The sequence below is a fragment of the Rhinolophus ferrumequinum genome, chromosome 10, assembly GCF_004115265.2.
Source record: "Rhinolophus ferrumequinum isolate MPI-CBG mRhiFer1 chromosome 10, mRhiFer1_v1.p, whole genome shotgun sequence".
Taxonomy (NCBI): Eukaryota; Metazoa; Chordata; class Mammalia; order Chiroptera; family Rhinolophidae; genus Rhinolophus; species Rhinolophus ferrumequinum.
In genome coordinates this window covers 71835051-71854849 of record NC_046293.1, presented here as the reverse complement: position 1 = coordinate 71854849, position 19799 = coordinate 71835051, and the positions used below count along the sequence as shown (strand labels likewise).

Here is a 19799-nt window from a genome sequence, read left to right as displayed (position 1 = left end):
AGGAGGCTAGGGGCTGAAAAGTAAAGACCAGGAATGAAGTTTTCAGCGGTAGGTCTGGCCAAGGAACTTTCATGAACAGGGATGGTCAGTGCTTAATTGTATGTTATTTGCTGAGCCTTGAGCCTCTTTCTTAACCTTAATCTCCAGATTAAATAATGTTTCCAAAGCAAAGTGACTCTTCCTCATCTGGGTGAACAGACAGAAAGAATGGGAAAAAACAACCGATACGAGGAGAGACATTAGAAAACTCAAGGAAAGTAAGATGTCAGAGCAATAAATAGCTCGAGGAAACAAGACCTTGAGATATCATGGTGGAGTTTCCAAACATATGTGACATAGAATCTGGAACTAAAGTTATTTCTTTTTTAAATGACAGTGAGGCTAAACAATCTAAAGAACTTGGGACACCCAGGAAGGATGCATCTGGAACATAATAGTTAGATGGGGCTACGACAGAAGAAGAGGAGGTGACAATTGGGAGACTGGAATACTGGAATGACAAAAGAAAAATGAAAAAAAATTGTAAGACATGAGAAGTAACAAAGATTTTTGATGAAGCAGGATGGTGAATGTGTTGAATAGATGTGGTGGAGAGCCACAGGAGAAGACGAGACCAGTTTGGAATTATTGCAATAATTGACAGAAAATTTAACAAGGGCCAGAGCAGGACTGTGTGCATAAGGGGATAAATCCAAGCTATAATACAGAAGCGAAAATCTCCAATTACTAGAAATCATGGGATGTGAGATAGTAATGTATATCATTAGATATTAGGCTAGGAATTCAAAATGATGCCATTTACACTAATCAAAAACAAGGCTAGGAGAAGGGAGTATTGAATTGAGGACACATTTCTGACATATGTTCATCTGACACATACAGGTTTGTTCTCTCTAACCAGGTCGTGAGACTGTTTGGCGCAAGGACTAGCAGAGATCTCCACATAAATGTTTCTTAATGACCATCATCTATTGTGGGCACTATTCATAGTCTCTTTTTCCTTAGAAACAGAAACCATAATTTTTAGCTGGGCACATGGTTTCCTAGAATAAAAGCTACATTTTCCAGTCTCCACTGCAGCTAGATTAACTCTTAGAACTACAAAGAGGCCAATGGGATGTGGAAAAAATCCTTAATGAAACAGGATATGTCTTTCTAATGGAGTGAAATTCAATTATCTGTTCAAGACTAAGCGATAGATGCCACAAACTGGTGACACTGGGCCACACAGAGACAGCCTGGTTCCCTGACAACTTCATGCAGCCTCCCTGCCAGCCATGGACCGATTACTTCCATTTATCATTTATAAGAAAAAGAAATAAAATCCTATCTTGTGTATGCTATTGTTAGGTTGAGATGTCTACTATTTGCAGCCAAGTCTAATTATCTCTAACAGTATACAACAACCTTAATCAATTTGCTCTTTTCTTCAGTTCTATTCTTTCAAAAGTTTATACATATCTTTGAATATATTCTTTTAACATTTAGAAATATATTGAAATGCTGACCAGGCATTCTTTACATCTACTTGGAAAAGTCTTTAATCTGATGAGTGGCGTGGTAAAAAATCCCTATAAATACAACACTGCTTACCACAGAGTCTTATTGGAATATCAGATGTGTGATTGATAGGCTTGCTAACCAGAGATCAACCCAAATTCTAATGAAAATAGTACTTATAGTGGTCAAGTCTTAGGCCAAGGCCATTTATCAAAGTGAAAGTTTGACTAAACCTGCAGAGATAATAGCATGGTCAGCAGAGAAAAAGTGTCTATCTATTCTTTCCATCTAATCCAGACAAGTCCTTGTGGGTACACAGAACATTGGAACAGAGTTGTATGGTGTTCACATTTAATTATTTACATAAAGTTAAAAAGTTTAGTCTTCTGTGGATAATTTACACTTCCTTACTTCTACCCAATTGCTTACAGTGGACTGAGAAGTATAAACCTATAATTAACTATTTTTCTAACTAATTTTTCTTGCATAGACAATGCTTTCTTAAAACACCAAAGGGGTGATATAATTTTAGAGCTAGATGTACTTTAAAAACCATTCATCCCAAACCCTATGTTTATTAGACTAAACGATCCAAAGAGACTAAAGAACTTAACTAAATCTTTCTCAAAACAATTGTTAGTTCGTTCATTCATTCATTCATTCATTCATTCATTCGTGTATTAATTCATTCAATTACTATTTCATTTGTATGCATAATGAATTGGGGAGAGGAAGCTGGAACACAGAATAAGGCCCTACCATCTATATATTTTCAATTTAGTGGGATGAGAAATAAATTAATCAGGTAATTAAAATACAATATAAGTAAAGGTGCTATAAGTATTACTACAGATAGAATTACAGGAGAGGAAAGGAGGGAAAGGGGTAAGAAGCAAAGGCTTTACAAAGAAAGTTGCACTTGGGTCTGTACCTCAGAAGATTTGAACAGGTGTAGACAGATGGAATGGACATTTCAGACAAAAAAGGGTGGCTTTCTTTTCAACTTGTAGAGTTGATTTCTACATGAAGGTATTTTTTTTTTCCTCTTAAGGTATTTTTAAATCACATTTGGGTAAAATCAAACCATTCCCTAAGGAGCCAGAGGTGAGAATGGTGACTTCTGAAAGCTTGACATCATAGTTAAAGCTGCACAAAAAAGTGATGTTTATCAAGGTATCAATGAGTCCCCAGGAAGTTCATCCTTAAGGGCCATACTACTCTATAGCATCTGGAGAAAATGATTGTAGCATGACTTAAAAACCAAGAGTATGAGCTACTGCTCACAGAATTCATGAATTAAATGACTGAAAATGATGTCAGTAATAAGTAAAACAGTAGGGTTTCAATTTACAAGTGAAAATCCAGACAAATGTACAGTATCAAGGAAAATAATATTTCATTGTCCTTCATATGGCAATGAATTAAGTAGTCTAGGATACACATATTCAAACAGAAAGTATTTAAAATGCAAAAGACATTTAGAGAAAAGTGATGATATCTCTATGTACTTTTACAAACAAGTCTTCTTTTACAATATAATATGTATGAAATATAGGTCCCCTATTTCTCATATTTGTGATTGGTTATGGTTATCAGTAATAGCACGATATCTAGAACTAACTAGTCACTTCATCAATAAGTAGTGCTAGGTGATAACAACATACATGTAGTCAGAGAATTAAGCTCACAACTTTTTTACAACTATAAACTGTAACTACAGATTTACATAGGCTAAATATTCAGCTTCCCAGCCATACAAACTACTTACTTTCTTACACCGGTGTTCCTCTACTAGACACCATTTCACAACATGCTTTATATTCCACCTAAAAGGAAATCTGCAGCTACATAGCACATAACCTTCAGCCACTGACCTTGCTGTCTTCTGTCTCCTTAGCTTTCCCTTGGAGGAGGTTCTTCTCTCCAAATTCACAGGTTGATTTTAATGTCAGCTGACAAGAAAGCATTGAGCTCTCTGTTTCAGTCAGTTCCAAAGGTCTTGAAGAATAATGCTGTGACCCAGTAGTGCCAAGATTTGGTATCGGAAGAGCAGTATGAACAGGCTTGGACCCAACAGCTGGCTGCCTCCGTTTTGAGGCAACCCCAAGTACAGGCATGGCTTCTATAAAAGTATCTTCTTGCTGCCAAAGAAAATGCTTCTAACCTCAGTCTGGTAGACTCCAACTTTAGTATTTCCAGAACAAATACTTTAAACAAAACTAGCAGTCATCATGATTTAAAAAAAAAAAAAAACCTAAAAACTAATAATATAACTTTCAGGAAGAGGCAACAAAACTTCCCTTCATCTTTAGTTAAGTATCTTTCTTTCTTGCTGGCTTGAATTCTCATTCTGTCATTCTCTCTCTCTCTCTCTCTCTCTCTCTCTCTCTCTCTCTCTCTCTCTCTCTCTCTCTCTCTCTCTCTCCAGTGAGTCAGTATCTATGCAATATTAAATACTCCTTTGGGGAGTAAACTTTTCTTGAAGGTAACTGCTATAAAGCTCCTTCTCTAGGATTAAAGAGCTCCTAGTTTTACTTTTTCTGCTCATACAGCAGTGTGAGTCTAAGCACTGAGAGTAAAAAAGAGAAAAACAAAAGGAAAAGTCCTTCAGTCCAACTGTCAAAGCACCCAAGAGACCGCAATAGTGGAAGGACAAGCGTTCTTCCTGACTTCAGAAACAACCAGCCTACATTCTCTTTTTAAAGAAAATTGTATTTCCCCCAGCTTAAAAAAAAAATTAAAAAAAAAAAAATGGACACGATTAATGGCCAAAACAAACAGCTGTTGGAAGAACTTTTAGCCCGGAAACAATCTCAGCAATGAAGCTGTTTGTCTGATTTCCAGCTATTTTTCACTACTGACAGCCATGAACCACGGTGTTCATTCTGTTTCATCCCATGAAATCAGCTTAAACTCATGCAACAGTGCAACTAGCTAAAGCTGCTAAATCATTCAGCACACCATGCCTTCCTATATTATTAAAATATAGTAAATACAGAGAGTAGGGCACCAGCTAGCTATAGAGTAATCATTGTTTAGAAATTTAATAATTCTAACAAAAATATTCATAGCTAACACACATGTGGAATGTACTACATAACAGTTACTGGGCAAGCACTATTTGCACTGTCATATTTAACCAATGGAAAAACTCAAGAATTTATTTTCTCCATTTTATAGAAAGGATATAACTCAGATTCATTTGAGTAATTTGACCAAAATCATGCAGTTAGAAAGTGGGAGAGCCTAGACTATTTAAAGAGTAACTTTAAGAAACATCTTAGAAACAATTTAAAATAACATTATTAGTTAAGCTTATTAAATCCAACTTAAAATCCTAAATTTCTAAAGAGTGGCCAAATGTATACTCCATGACTATGAACAATGCTACTTCTAACAATGAAATTATTTTATTATGATCAGATCATGTTCCATTTCTGATTAAAAGCATGTTCACGATCTATAACAAAAGCAAGGGCTGAATGTTTAAGAAAACATCTGATACATATGCATTCTTGTCTTAAAAGTAGGGTCAGTAAGATAATGGATACACAGAAAAATTCCTCCATCACTTAGTGAATATCACATTTCCATAAATATGTGGAGTTTGAGATTTCATCAGCAATGTTATATCTAATAATAATAATTTATTTGATTTCATATCCCTCACATTTCTGTGTAAGAATTCTATAAGACAGACAGATGTATTCTGGTTTTTTTTATTTATTTAGAAAATCTATGTTATATTTATCAAATATTTTAAGAATTAGTAATATTGCAAGTGAAGTGCCTAGAAAAATGAGTGGACATTTAGTATACGTTCAATGAATGGTGGCAATTATGAGAATCATAAGCCATTATTGTAGAAAACATCTCTCTGTAGTAAAGAAATGATTTTCTTTGTTTACTATTTCCAGGTCTAAAATTAGTATGTACTTTTAAGTAAGAAGGAGTCATTTACAGGTTAAAGCCAATAACTAAAGTTAAATTTATACATTCTTTTGATAAAAGTATAGAAGAAATTCAAATACAAGTTAGAAATCTTGACAACTTTTAAAAAAGTAATCCAAGTGGGCTTTATCCAATGAGATAATAAGAAACAAATACAACACTAGTAGTGATAAAAAAAATGAAATGATCACTCTGAGAAAGTAACTTAGTTTAAATTTACAAATCATTTAACACACTATCCCTTTCAGGACTGTAAGATATTTGAAAATCTAGAGACGTTCAAGTTCCTAACACGGGGTTTAAATCATATGAGAAGATATATGCATCCTGTAATCCTCACATGGCAAACAAAATGACATACCTAAAATAATAGGACTTGTGGGAAAATTAGTTCTGGGAGATCATTCAAAACATATGCAACTTTGTGAGCATATCACTAGCAAAAATAATATTGGTACCTCAGAAAATCATTTGGACCACCCAAGCAAGCAGTTCAGTTCAGGATAAAAATAAATAAATACACTGAATAGAAGTGCTGGCAATTCCTTTAGTAGCATTGGTGGGAAAATCCAGGTGGAAGGCAAACTCTGAGCCAGGAGGCTTGCCAGTACATTGCACAGGGGCAATGCAATCTGCAGATATTTGCCAAACACACTGGACAAGACGGATGACCCTCTGGTGAGGAAGGCCAAGATACTGGCACTCGTATTTTCAACTTTTCTTAAAACTGAGTCAAAGGGGCACCTGTTCACTATATATTATCAAAGCGGAGGGCTTCTTTTCCCACCCAAGATAATAATGTTCCTATGACTACTCTGCCTCCCTTGGCCTAGGATAAATCACCTATTACAGCTATACGCCTTCCACATTTTACCAACATAATTCCATTTACCAATTGCAAGTGAGCTAATTGGTATATGCTGGAGCAGAACACACTGTAATTACTGATATAATCAAATTGGAAAAAAAAATGTGTTCACATTCAATAAGATGTCTTTTCACTTTGAAATGCCCATTGCTTATAAGATAGTATCATTTCACTATGACTGAAATATAGGGTTGAAAAGAATTGTCACTGTTGACTAATTCTATGAAGTAACATCTACCAAGAGCAACAACAACAACAAAAAACTTAACTTAGAGAATTTACTGTGAGTCAGGAGCTGTGATCCCATTTCATACCAAGAACATCACCTTTGAATAGGAGTAATTAGCTTAACGTCACAGAATATGGGGTTTCTGAGACTGAGTTCAAGAAAGCACCATGTAGAAGGCTTGATAAAAATACAGATTACTGGATTCATCCCAAACCTACCAAAGAAGAATCGTTAGGGAGAGAGGGATGTCTGAGAACCAAATTTAAAGAAATTCATTCTCCTGTGTATTAAAAGTTAAGATCTGCATTTTAGTGGATTTGTAGTTTGACAGTTCAGGGAATGCACTCTAAAGATGGACCACCTGTAGTCAAATGTCTGCTTCCTCACTTACTAGACAGATGACATTGGCATTTGCTTGAGCCTCAGTTTCACCATCTGTAAAATGAGGAAAAAAGTAGTTGTACATCTTTCACAAGGTAGCTGTGAGAAAGGAAATATATGTAGAACAGAGAGTCTGCCAATTACCGTATTTCCCCCAAAATAAGACCTAACCACAAAATAAGCCCAAGCATGATTTTTCAGGATGCTCGTAATATAAGCCCTACCCCAAAAATAAGCCCCAGTGAAGATTGTCAGCCAGACGGATGCATTTAGTACATCCATTGCAAAACACGACGTATTGAATTATAAAATAACAATATTAATATATAATTAAATATAAATAAACAATATGATTGTCATTAATACTTTAATGTCATTAATACTAAAATAAATGATAATATAAATTACAATTAATTGTTTATAAATACCCAAGTGGGCACCTTTGGACGAGAGGTAAATGCCTATGTAAACAGATACACTCAAGACTTATTGCCAAATGACCAATTGGAGTACAGACACAACACACGAATAACGTGCGCACTTGATAACGAATGGACGTGGTTGTGTCTAATATGAATCTTCATAATTCAATATGTCGCATGTTGCAACGGACATATTTAATGCACTCATGTGAAATAAAGAAATATTTTCTGAATTTTGGTGCCTCCAATTTTTCGTCCCTTTTGTGTGGACCATGATTCTTAATTGTCATTTTTGTTGCCACACCTGTCTCATAAGTTTTCAATTAACACTTGATTTAATGGTAGATTTAAAAGGAATAATTTTTCGACCCCCAGACAAGATGAGTGCAAAAAGAAAGAGCTATTCCATCGAGTACAAGAAAGGAATCATGGGGGACTCCTGGGGCAAGAATCTTATGGCTTTCTGCAAAGAGAAGAAGTTGGATCTCCAAATGGTCCAAAAATGGTGAGCAGAGTATGATAACCTCAGTCAACAGGTGGACGAGGGAAATGGTAAGAAGCACATGTGTGGATCAGGTCGGCAACCATTATTTCCTGAGCTGGAAGACATCACCTGTGAATGCACTGCAGACAGAAGAGCAAACAAAGGCTTTGGTTGTGCGCAGGGCTGATATTCAAGCATTTGCCCTTGCAATGGCACCACAGCTAGAAATATCCCCAGAAGAATTCAAAGCATCACAACACTGGCTGGATGGCTTCCTTCAGAGATATGAATGGTCTCTAAGATCGACAACACTGTTCAAGCTGGGAGATACTGAAGTTATGAAACGTGCACTCGCATTCAAGTCCTTTATTGATGGCATCGACTTTTCTAAATACCAGCTCTTCAAAGGATTGCTATGGATGAAACTGCAGTGTTTAAGGGCCAAGGATCTCAAACGACAAGTGATCACAGGGGTACCCTGTCAATCTACATTCCCTCCACTGGTTACAAAAGTGCACGAGTTACCTGTATTTTGGCAATTCGTCTGGATGAAAAGAAAGCCCCACCTCTAATCATCACTAAGGGCAACAAAGATAAGGTTGAACGTCTTTCAGGCATTTATGTTCTTGAAACCGAAAAAGCCTGGTGCACACAAGCAGTTATAAGGAGGTGTGTCGATTTAATGCTGTCACTTGTTTTGCAAGGTGGCCAAAGAGGTCTGCTAGTCTGGGATTCAGCCAGCACTCACCGTGCTAAAGACATGAGGAACTTCCTTGCAGAGAGAAAAATGAATCAAATAATGATTCCTGCAGGAATGACTGCCTATCTCCAGACTCTTGATATTGCAATAAACAAGCCATTCAAGGACCATTTGCACATGGAAATCAATGACTACATTGAAAATAGAATGGAGAGAAATCAGCGTGGAAACTTTGTGAAGCCTAGCCTGCAAGAGGTCATGAGTTGGGTGAAGAATTCAGGGGATAAAATCACTGACAGCTGTGTTGCCAATGCTCTACGAGCAGGCTACATGGACAAGAAGTGCTCATTTAAGGAGAGCTCTATTGCTGGACATGAGAAATTGAGGCCAATGGTTCCATAGGATATGAAGCCACATGAAATTCAAGCCTGAATTTGTGGTTTGGAGAGTTTTGACGATGTTCCAGAAGATGACATGACTGTATTTGAATAAATGTAGATTTTTGTACATGAATAAATGTGGATTGTTGTACATGAAAAAATGTAGATCGTTATACATGAAAAAATAAGACATCCCCTGAAAATAAGCCCTAATGCTTCTTTTGGAGCAAAAATTAATATAAATCCTGGTCTTATTTTGGGGGAAACATGGTAGTTAAGTGTTCAATAAATGTTAGCTATTAATGTTCTAAGATATATAATAGCCTTGAGAATCATTGAGAAAAGGCAAGAAGCATAGTCGAAGAGTTTGGCCAGTATCATAAGGGTTAACAGAATTGAACTCGGGGAGAAAAAACCTGAAAATAAAAATTAGGTAAATTACTTGTCCTTTTTTTCCCATCCAATCTAACAGTAAAAGAAGCAATGACTCCTGAAATGTACTGCCTTCTAAAGCTAGAGTTTCAGGCAATGAGAGAATTCCATCCTGGCTCCATTTTAATATCAGTGATTTTAAAAATAAATAAAAACAACCTCATGAAATGACAATTGGTTAACTATTACTTTTTTATGAGAAACAGAGAATAACCAACTGTCAACATTAAAAACATGCTTTCAAAAACACAAAATACAATTAGTTTTTCATTCAACTCTGCTCTTCGCTAAAATACACAGGAAAGTCACATTCCTATCTTTACTAGCTTGATTGAAGTAAAATTTACAGCAATCAAATTGAATAATTCTAAGAAAATAATTCGATGTGACCAGCACCATAAACAAGATGTGGAATGTTTCCTAAAACCTCCTCTTAGGCCCTTTGCAGTCAGCATCCCACTCCCAAAACAGGCAACCAATGAAGTGCTTTCGGACCCCCGTTTTGTTGTTTCTGGTGTACACTGAAATGAAATCAAGCAGTATTTTTCCAGCTGACTTGCCTCATGTATCATAATGCTTTTTAGATTTATCCATGGTATGTGTACCAGTACCGTGTTTCCCCAAAACTAAGACCTAACCGGAAAATTAAGCCCTCGCATGATTTTTCAGGATGACATCCCCTGAACATAAGCCCTACTGTGTCTTTTGGAGCAAAAATTAATACACGACCCGGTCTTATTGTCGGGGAAACATGGTAGTTCCTCCTTTTGTATGGCTGAGATGTATTCCATTGTACGTTTATGGCAGAATTCCTTTACATTCATCAGTTAAAGGTACATGGATTGTTTCCAGTTTGGGAATATTTTGAATAAAGCTCTATAAATATTTTCATGTGTTTTGTGTTGATATTATTTATTTTCTCATGGAGAAATAACTAGAACAGGGTTGCTAAATCATTTAATAAGTATATATCCAATTGTCTAAGAAATTGAAAAACTGTTTTCCAAAACATACCATTGAACTCCTACTAGCAGTGTATGAAAGTTCTAGTAGTTCCATATACTCATCAATACTTCATATGGTCAGTCTTGAATCTTGGCCACTCTAGTGAGGTGCAGTGGTATATCACTGCAGTTTTTATTTGAGTTTTTCTAGCAGCTTATTGATGCTGAGTATCTTTTTTAAGTATTAGGTTGGTGCAAAAGTAATTGTGGCTTAAAAGGTTAAAAATAATTGCAAAAACCACGATTACTTTTGCACCAACCTAACATTTGCTCTCTATGCCATCCATACATCACCTTTGGTGAAATGTTTGTTCAAAACTTTTTCCTAACTGTTTGTCTTCCTATTAATTGAGTTTTAATAGCTCTTTACATGCTTTGGATACAGGTCCTTTCTTAGATACTATGTTTTGCAAACACTTTCTCCTAGTTGCAGCTTACCTTTTGTTAAGAGACAATTCTCCATATATTTCTCACATTTTCCCAGTCTCGTAAGCAGAGGCCCTAACTAACTGCCCTGTCACACTGAACTATTTTTTCAAGAGTTTTGAGTAGTAAACAGTTTTAGAAGATAGATAGAAAAAGCTTTGGAAGATAGAAATGGTGTTTCCCTTAGGGGAAAAGAAAGTTTTGTTGTCGTTGTTGTAGTTTTGTTTTTAAATGTCCATTGTAATAAAAATAATGTCTCCCTCCAGGGGAAAAAAAAAAGGTGAAGCAGGTTTGCTTACAAATAATTATAAAAGATTTACATTCCCTAGGCTCAAAATTCCTCTTCTGTAGCCCAACCCAACGCATGTGAGATATCACCTGGTCTTTGTCATATCGTCCGGTCGACACCGGGGCTTGAGAAACTTGCACGAGAAAATGATATTACGGCTACTGCTAATACTTTGAATAATAATCTGTGCCTGGTTGTTAACAGAGGAGTCGAAAGTCTCAGCCACAACCCATGAATTTATGGCAAGTTAATTTGTTAGCTTGCAAACAGTACAATCTCAGACCCCCTCACAGTTTTTAGCACCCCTGTTACCATAGTGTTGTCTTGTCACAATATTGTCAGTTTTTGCTTTATGTATTTTACAGTTTTAACATTGGTTTCATACATACCTAGGATTATTATTTCATCTTTATGTACTGAATCCTTTGACATACATAATTAAAAAAACCTTACTTTAACTTTTAAAAAAAATTTCTTATTCTAAAGTCTACTTTGAGTGATACTTTGATAGATTAAATGACTGGTATAATTTTTCCACCTTTCACTTTAATCTGTGTCTTTATAGTTAAAGTGTATTTCCTGAAGATGATACATATTTCATCACATTCTTTTATTCTCTCTACAATCTGCATCTTTTAATTGGAGTGCTCATAGTACTTCAAATTAATATAATTATCAATATGACTGGTTTAAAACTACCATTTTACCATTAGTTTTCTATTTGTTCTTTTTATAGCAATTGTTTTTATTTTTCAATTACAGTTGACATACAATATTGTATTAGTTTCAGGTGAACAACACAGTGATTAGACATTTATATAACTTACGAAGTGATCACCGATCAATCGAATACCCATCTGACACCATAGTTATTACAATATTATTGACTATATGCTTTAGGCTATATTTTACATCCCCATGACTATTTTGTGACTACCAATTTGTACTTCTTAATCTCTTCTCTTTTATCACACATCCACTGAACCCACTTCCCCTCTGGCAACTATCAAAATGTTCTCTGTATCTATGAATTTGACTCTGTTTTGTTTGTTTGTTTATTGTGTTCCAGCTTAAGGCTGGAAATAAGGCAAGTATCCCCAGCCTTATGTGAGTTCTAGGAATTGTTTATCATATTCTTTTCTGATGCTTTTTTCCTTGGCCTTTGCTGTTTTCCTTTCTTTACATGTACAGGCAAGTCCTCTGTACTGAGGGAAAAACCTCTATAAGTTTCCAGTGTCCATTCTCATTCATATTCTCTCTCTGTGTCTCTCTGTCTCTCTGCACTTCTCCCTTTCTGGTACTCTCCCTGAGAAATTTTAGAACCCTAAGCTTTCCTGAACTTTTATTTCAGTGTCTACCACTTAGCACAACTGTTGGACTCTAGTTGGGTTCTCTATCCCTAATCTGTGATCTGGACACTGCCTCCAGGAAGTAAGTGGGCAGAATAATAGAACATCCCTTTTATTGCCCTTCCCTCAGGGAACACGGCCCTGTGCTGCTTTTTGTCCAATGGATGAATAATGTTGTTTTATATACTTTTGTCCAGTTTCTAATTGTTTAAGATAGGAGAGTAAATCATACCCCTGCTAATCTCTAATGGTTAGAAGCAATAAAAGTCATATTCTTAATTTTTTTTCCTACAATCCATCTTTAAAACATATTGGGTATTATCAGTGTTTCACATTAGACCTCGAGAACCTACATTGACTTGTTAGCTAAGAACTTCCCGTAAACCTTAGAGAAGAAATAATTCGTACTGATAGCTAGTAAAATGTTTTATTGATTGGTTAGATTGTCCTCCAGATATAAGGAAGATATTTAAATTAAAAAAATAACATAAGATATAGTGAGTACGGAGTTAAAACTATTCTCCAGACTTGGCTTCAAACACTTAAAACACTGAGGTCTGTTTTGGAATTTCTCTTGCCAGAGTCCCAACTGCCATCATTGTTTTTTCAGGTATCTGGGGAAAATTTGATGCATCAAGAAGTATTAGCCATACAGTATATTGGAGGGGGCAATAAGCCAAGATATGCCTTTATTGGGGTATCGAGCAGGGAAAAAAAGGTAAACCAGCTGGCTAAAACATAAAGTCGGGTGATGCGTACAAAGGAGTCAATCATAAAACAGTTAATGGACTTTTGGAAATGTACACAATGACCACTAAAACAAGAAACAACTCAGGTGAGGTGGAAGCTGGTTATATATGCTCTATGGCATATATTTGCCATCTTAAGGTTTCCTTACAATATGTTACTGATGTAGCTAATTGGGCAAATGAAATTCATCAAATTCAGTAGGACCTTGTAACCATAAAGTATAATGAAAAGCAAATGTAGGGAGCTTTGAAATGGCATTGCACGTTGATACTCTCCCTTTTGGCCTATCAACCCTCAGAGTCAAAAACATACACATCTGGTGAAAGGACAGCTATTTTATTAAAATAAAATCATTTCAATAGTCTTGCTAGATAAGTTTCAGATTTCCAACAAGACAGTGGACCTTACAAGTGTAAATAAATACTCAGAAAGAACATTAATAAGTCCACAAATATTAGGTGGGTGCAAAAGTAATTGCGGTTTTTGCAATTATTTTTACCCTTTTAAACCACAATTACTTTTGCACCAACTTAATAGTTATACTTCAAGAGCTATTCCTGTTGGCATACATTGTACACAAATACACTGTGTTTTAAAGGTAAAGAAGGGCACCTTAAACCAACTCATGACAATTTATTCCTGGGAAATGCAGCCAAATAATTTTAGGCATAAAATTATATTTAGGCATAATAATATATTAAAACGCCACTTTTATATAAAAGTATTTTTTTTTACTTCTTATGGTTCCTGTGTCACTTGTATTATTCCCAGCTGTTTTTGAATGTTATCTATAAATAAGAATTGGCTGACATACCCAAACATAACTGTTTAAAAGGTATCAATAAAAATGTTGATCACAAAGGTTGCATCTTGTAATTACGAGGAATTTGTAGGAATCTCAATGTCAAGCATCCTATGGCATGAAATATAACCATCGCTCTTACTCTTTCAGAGTAAAAATGTTAACTATCCCCTGCTTTATTTCAGATATATTTAGAGTACATCAAGTTTCTGTCAGGAATTGAGAAGAAATCATTTCTGAAGTTATTTGATTTCATTTATTTATTTTTATATTTGAACACCAGGTAGCAATATAATCACCTGTGATTTTAACCCAAAAAGTGAATTCAATTAATTGCCACCTATGATCAGGAGATATTAATACTCCCTTAGTTCCAGAAAAGGTTCTAAATGTCAGATATAACTAACATTCATAGCCATTCTAGGCGACCACCCAAATCATAACTTCTCAAAGGTGGTCTTTATCAGATCATGCAACATTTTACTAGGACAACACCTGTATGTGTACGTGTGTGTGCGCGTGCACACACGTGTGAGACAGATGGGAATACTGAAAGATTCAGCAAGACAACCTATTAGTCAACCTACCTGAACACATTAAAATAGGAATGGGGAATTAGGAAGTATGAGAATGAAAGCATGACGTCTAATGGTAAATCTCCTATTCTGAGTATCTTACGAGTATTCAGCTGCTTGGTCAGCAATATAAAATTACACATACATTATGAACATCTATTTATTCCACTGAACAAAAGTAAGGATCCAGGGCCATCACCTGCAGTTGCAGTACCTTTCACATCTGGAGAAGTGTAGTGTACAGTCTTCCCAGCTGTATGAAATGGCCTTATTCTCAACAGCCCAGAAATAAAATGAAACCAATAACTGGAAAACAATGTTTCTCACTCAGAGGCATCTCGTCCATTAGATTCCGACATATATAGATAACATGTCATGAAAGATGCAAGCTTCAAATACACTCTTTAAAATGTCTGAGTGAACACTTCAAAGATTGCTTTTTTTCTGTCTGCTTTTCACCAGAATAATTTTCTTTATATATTAATATTTCCTTTTACTGATATTATGTCCATACTGACCCGGCCACGCATTTTCTTACTAAAAATGCTGATATACGGATATACACTCCCTTCATGTCTATATTATATGAGGCCCAAAGCTTTCTTTTCTTGAAATTTCACAATGAAAGAACGATTTGTGGCAGCAATAGAAACTGTTGCCTAACTCGTTCTCTCATACTTCTTGGTTATTGGTTTTATGAACCACACATATGTTGTCCTAAAATATCTTCCACTTTCCTGTTTTTAATACTTAGACCATGAAAATAGCTTAACAGAAAAGCATAATGTTGAAAAAGTAGATAGATTTCTGTAAAGACTTTTAATTCAGGATTTTTTTTCATCATTATCAACCTAAGATATATATGAGGAGTTTCTAATTTTTAGGCTAAGGCTAAGATGTTTTGTTTTCTTCATTCCCCCCTCACCCCCGTATCCATATTCTCTTGCTAAATATTTTTACAAAAACATTCCATTTATCCTCCCATAATGCTTCCGCAAAATATTTATAAACTATAGGAGGTGGGCAATGATGAGAATAGAAAAAAAAACGGTTAACTCAGTTTATTGTCTAAAACTAGTATCTATTTTTCTTTACTCAACACCTATATAATTAATGAATTGATGTCACAAATTTAAAAGAAATGAGAACAAAGAAAGAATCTGATGATAACCTGCCATTAAGTAGCTCATGGTAAATGAGATTTTCATCCAATAAAAGAGGAAGTTTGATTCTTAGTAACCGTAGCTTAAAATCCTCATTATTAGTCAGCTCTTGTACTTTCAGGATGAGTTGCATATTTATACCATAGTTATGTTAGTATTTAGTTCGGACATAAAGAACAAAGAGGGTGAGGTGAGGGGGAACCACCAAAAATCTGTATAAGGTTCCCACTGGTATAAAAAGTTCCCAGAAACATCTCTCGCTGCCATGTGTATCCTCTTTGTCAAGTTCTGTAACAGCAACAAGAAGCTTTGAAATAAGTCAATCCCACCATCACCGACAGGCATCTCCTTAGTCACTAGAAATGCCTGCAATGGATTTTAAGAATATGAAGGAAATTTGCACATCCAAAATAAAGCATAATAAAGTACCCTTTGATTTGCTGAAAATGGGATGGGCTGAAATCTATCAACAACTGGTATTAATACAATACTTATTACATGTGAACTTAGAATATAGAATCAGGGATATGAGCAATTTGTTAATTTTTAAAATAACCGGAATTTTTAGTAATTCAACTTGGCTTATTAATGCATGTATTTTCATATTTTTCATCATAAGTAAAATAAAATCTCTCACATATTTCTAGAATTGATGGAACAAAAGTTTCTGCATTCAAATACAGATAGCCTGGACGACCAAATGTTAAAGATGAAAAGGAATGTGTTATTTGTCTTCTCTCCTCTAAACACTTTTCTGCCAGAGATCATCAGATACTAACATGGATCCTTACAAATGTACTGATTTACTCCAGATTTTCCTAACAGAACTGTTAACTTTCACAGGAGGCCACTGAAAACAAAGGGTGTTAGCAGCACTCACATACTCTTAGTCCTGGAGACAACACTGCCAACTTTCCACACTTTCCAACTTTCCACACTTTCTGACAAAAAACAGACAAACAAAATAAAACAAAACACTATGAACAAACATACATGGAAAGTTTCATAATTCTAATTGGATGGGATAGATTCTTCTCACATAAAGCCAATTTCCCTGTTTCCTATTAAACATTAAAATTGCTCATTAGAAATATATCATTTTCATAGGACAGTTTTAAAAAACATTGCCTGAAAGCATGTGCATTCTCAAAGTTTTATGTCTGCAATTCTTTCTACAATAATGGCATATTCGCAATTTCAACCGTACAGATCCCAGATTCTCATGAAATAAGATATTTGGGGTTTCTCTAAGGATAACATTAGGAGAAACAAATTCAATTCAATTGTATGGCTTACTGAAAGTTATTTAAATTATTAAAGTCCATCTTCTTTGAAATCATTTTTGTTTACGTTCATCAGGAAGAATCCCTGCACCTCCCCAAGCCACCCACCCCACACGAAAGCCTAACTTCTGCATATATTTATTTCACCAAACCTCCCCTTCTAATTCTTTTGCTGATGGTATCTTATCTAAAAAGTACTGTATCAATTGCCCAAAGTTATTAAGTGATAAGATCAGGTTCTATATAGGTAGATCCCTTCCTTCAAGCTGTTGAGAACTATACAAAAACATTGCCTGATAGTTGAAAGATGCTTAGAAACACATTTGCCAACCTGAATTTACGTGTAAACTAAGATAAATGGGAGACCATTGGTGATGTTTTCCTCACCAGCTTGCATCTCTCAGCTGGGTTTTAAGAGCTATCTTACATAACAAGCATATGGAGACCATAACTACTGCAGTCTACATAAACAAGAAAAATAATGAAAAAAACACACCACAAAAAATATAATAAAGGTGTAGTGACCATTTAATTGCACATCTGGCAATGCTAAGAGCTGAAAAGGAGAAAATGCTTTGTTAGAAAAACCTCAGGAGAGGTTAACGTTTGCCTCTGCAGTAAAACAGGAGAGTGTAGTCTTGACAGTATCACTAGAAGAACTTTGAAAAGCTTTTTAATCAACAAGCAATGCTGTCAAGGAAACTTTAAAGGAAAAAAGAAAGAAAGAAACTTTTTAAGTTAAGTAAACTTAGCAGCTTTTCCTCTTGAGTTTTTCTCTAGGGTATTGGATTTAAACAAGATATTTCTGGAAACAAACAAACAAGTCTTATTATTCCTTCACAGAATATTCAATAGAAGTGTAAAATAACTAGTGAATCCTAAAAAGGGTATTGCAAATCCAGGCAGTCTTAAAATAGTGAGCTCCATTTAGATAAGCATGAAAGTGTGCTTGCTCTCTTTCTCCCCTGTTTACATTTTAGTGGTGTTATTCATTCCTCAGCATCTGAGCCCCTGCGAGCATCCTTCCGTAACTTCATCATCAAAGTTGTAGTAAATTAGAATTAAGGATAAATAAATAGCCACCAAAAAGATGGAAAGAGTATAATAGACTGGAAAGGAAAATGAAAAACTTGAAATTAAAAGGAGCAACTGTAGCTTGATAGTAGCATATAAAATAGATAAAATACCAGCTATGCAGGCATTCCATCTCCGAATTCACTTCGTCAATTAGCAAGAATTCATGGAGTTGTCTATATATACATATATATGGCAATTTACTATTTTCTCTGAACCTTTAGGGTTTAAATGTTCAATGGAAAACAGTAAACAGTCTCTGCATAGTTTAAAGATGATGAAGCTGTTTAGAACTGAGCTGAAAGTGCTAAACTCACATTATTTCAAGTAACTTTTTACATATTTGCCTATTGATATAAAATTTATTTTTTTCCTCCAATTCTGGCTTAGGGAAGGAGTAGAGATGTGGCATGTACTAAAATAAAGTAAACATAAAACTAAATGGAACAAGATATTGTGTCTATAAGTGGTTTTCAAAGCCTTCCATGTGAAGAGAGGTGCAGGGAAGAAGGTAGTTCAGCACATGTAGGGTCCACAGCTCAGCAGCAGGTAAGAGTGGTGCAGACAACAGTGCTTGTCAGAGGCAACCTGGTGGCTTTCCCTTCCATTGTTCTAGTCATTTATGCTTGCAGTGCATAAAGAACTTCTGGATAGTCCTGAATGATAAAGTCATAGGAAAGGGAGCCAGGGGAAATAAATACCATCAACCTACAGCCTATCTGATAATACTATGCTCACCAAGTACCAACCAATTCTACCCAGAAAGTGAGCAGTATCCAATGTATCCTTGGAAATTGCAGGAGGCTGCCAAATTCCTTCTCTCTCTAAAAGTGTACCTTCTCTAACTAAGCTAAAATGTTTATTTACATATTAATCAGATTACAGGGTAGTCAACAAGTTTAAAAATATAGATGAATTATTTTGCTATGCAATAGCTTTTTACTTTGATATAGTCCCATTCATTTATTTTAGCTTTTACTTCCCTTGCTTTTGGAGTCAAATTCATAAAATGCTCTTTGAACCCAAGGTCCATAAGTTTAGTATCTATGTTTTCTTCTATGTAGTTTATTGTTTCAGGTTTTATGTTTTGGCCTTTGATCCATTTTGAATTAATTTTGGTACACGGTGACAGATAGCATTCTAGTTTCATTCTTTTACACGTGGCTTTCCAATTCTCCCAGCACCATTTATTGAAGAGGCTGTCTTTTCTCCATTGTATGGTTTTGGCTTCTTTGTCAAAAATTATCTGTCCATATTTATGTGGGTTTATTTCTGGGTTCTCAGTTCCATTCCATTGGTCTGTGTGTCTGTTTTTCTGCCAGTACCATGCTGTTTTAATTATTGTTGCCCTGTAGTACAAGCTGAAGTCAGGGAGTGTGATACCTCCAGCATTATTCTTTTTTCTTAGGATTGCTTTGGCTATTTGGGGTCTTCTGTGGTTCCATACAAATCTGATGATTTTTTGTTCTATTTCTTCAAAAAAATGCCATTGGGATTTTGATAGGGATTGTATTAAATCTGTACATTGCTTTTGGTAATATGGCCATTTTAACTATGTTGAATCTTCCAGTCCATGAACATGGAATGTCTTTCCATTTCTTTGTTTCTTCTTCAATTTCTTTTAAAAATGTCTTATAGTTTTCAGTATATAGGTCTTTCACATCCTTGGTTAAGTTTATGGAAGGCATTGTGGAGGTGCCTCAAAAATTTTAAGAACAGAATTACCATATGACCCAG

The 19799-nt window shown here is 35.3% G+C and overlaps 1 protein-coding gene across 9 annotated transcripts in view; it reads right to left on the bottom strand.

Annotated features, from left to right (window-relative positions):
- NAV3 (neuron navigator 3) overlaps positions 1-19799 on the bottom strand; it is a 770226-nt gene that overhangs the window by 317332 nt on the left and 433095 nt on the right. For 4 of the 9 annotated variants that reach the window (XM_033117408.1, XM_033117409.1, XM_033117415.1 and 1 more), the window contains exon 1: positions 3375-4162. The exons of 3 other annotated variants lie outside the window; for them this stretch is intronic. In XM_033117408.1, the coding sequence (XP_032973299.1) occupies positions 3375-3617 (243 nt within the window). In that variant the 5' untranslated portion in view covers positions 3618-4162. Of the gene's footprint in view, positions 1-3374; positions 4174-19799 lie in introns of those variants that run through there. 2 more of the 9 variants (XM_033117407.1, XM_033117410.1) reach the window with 2 other exon arrangements.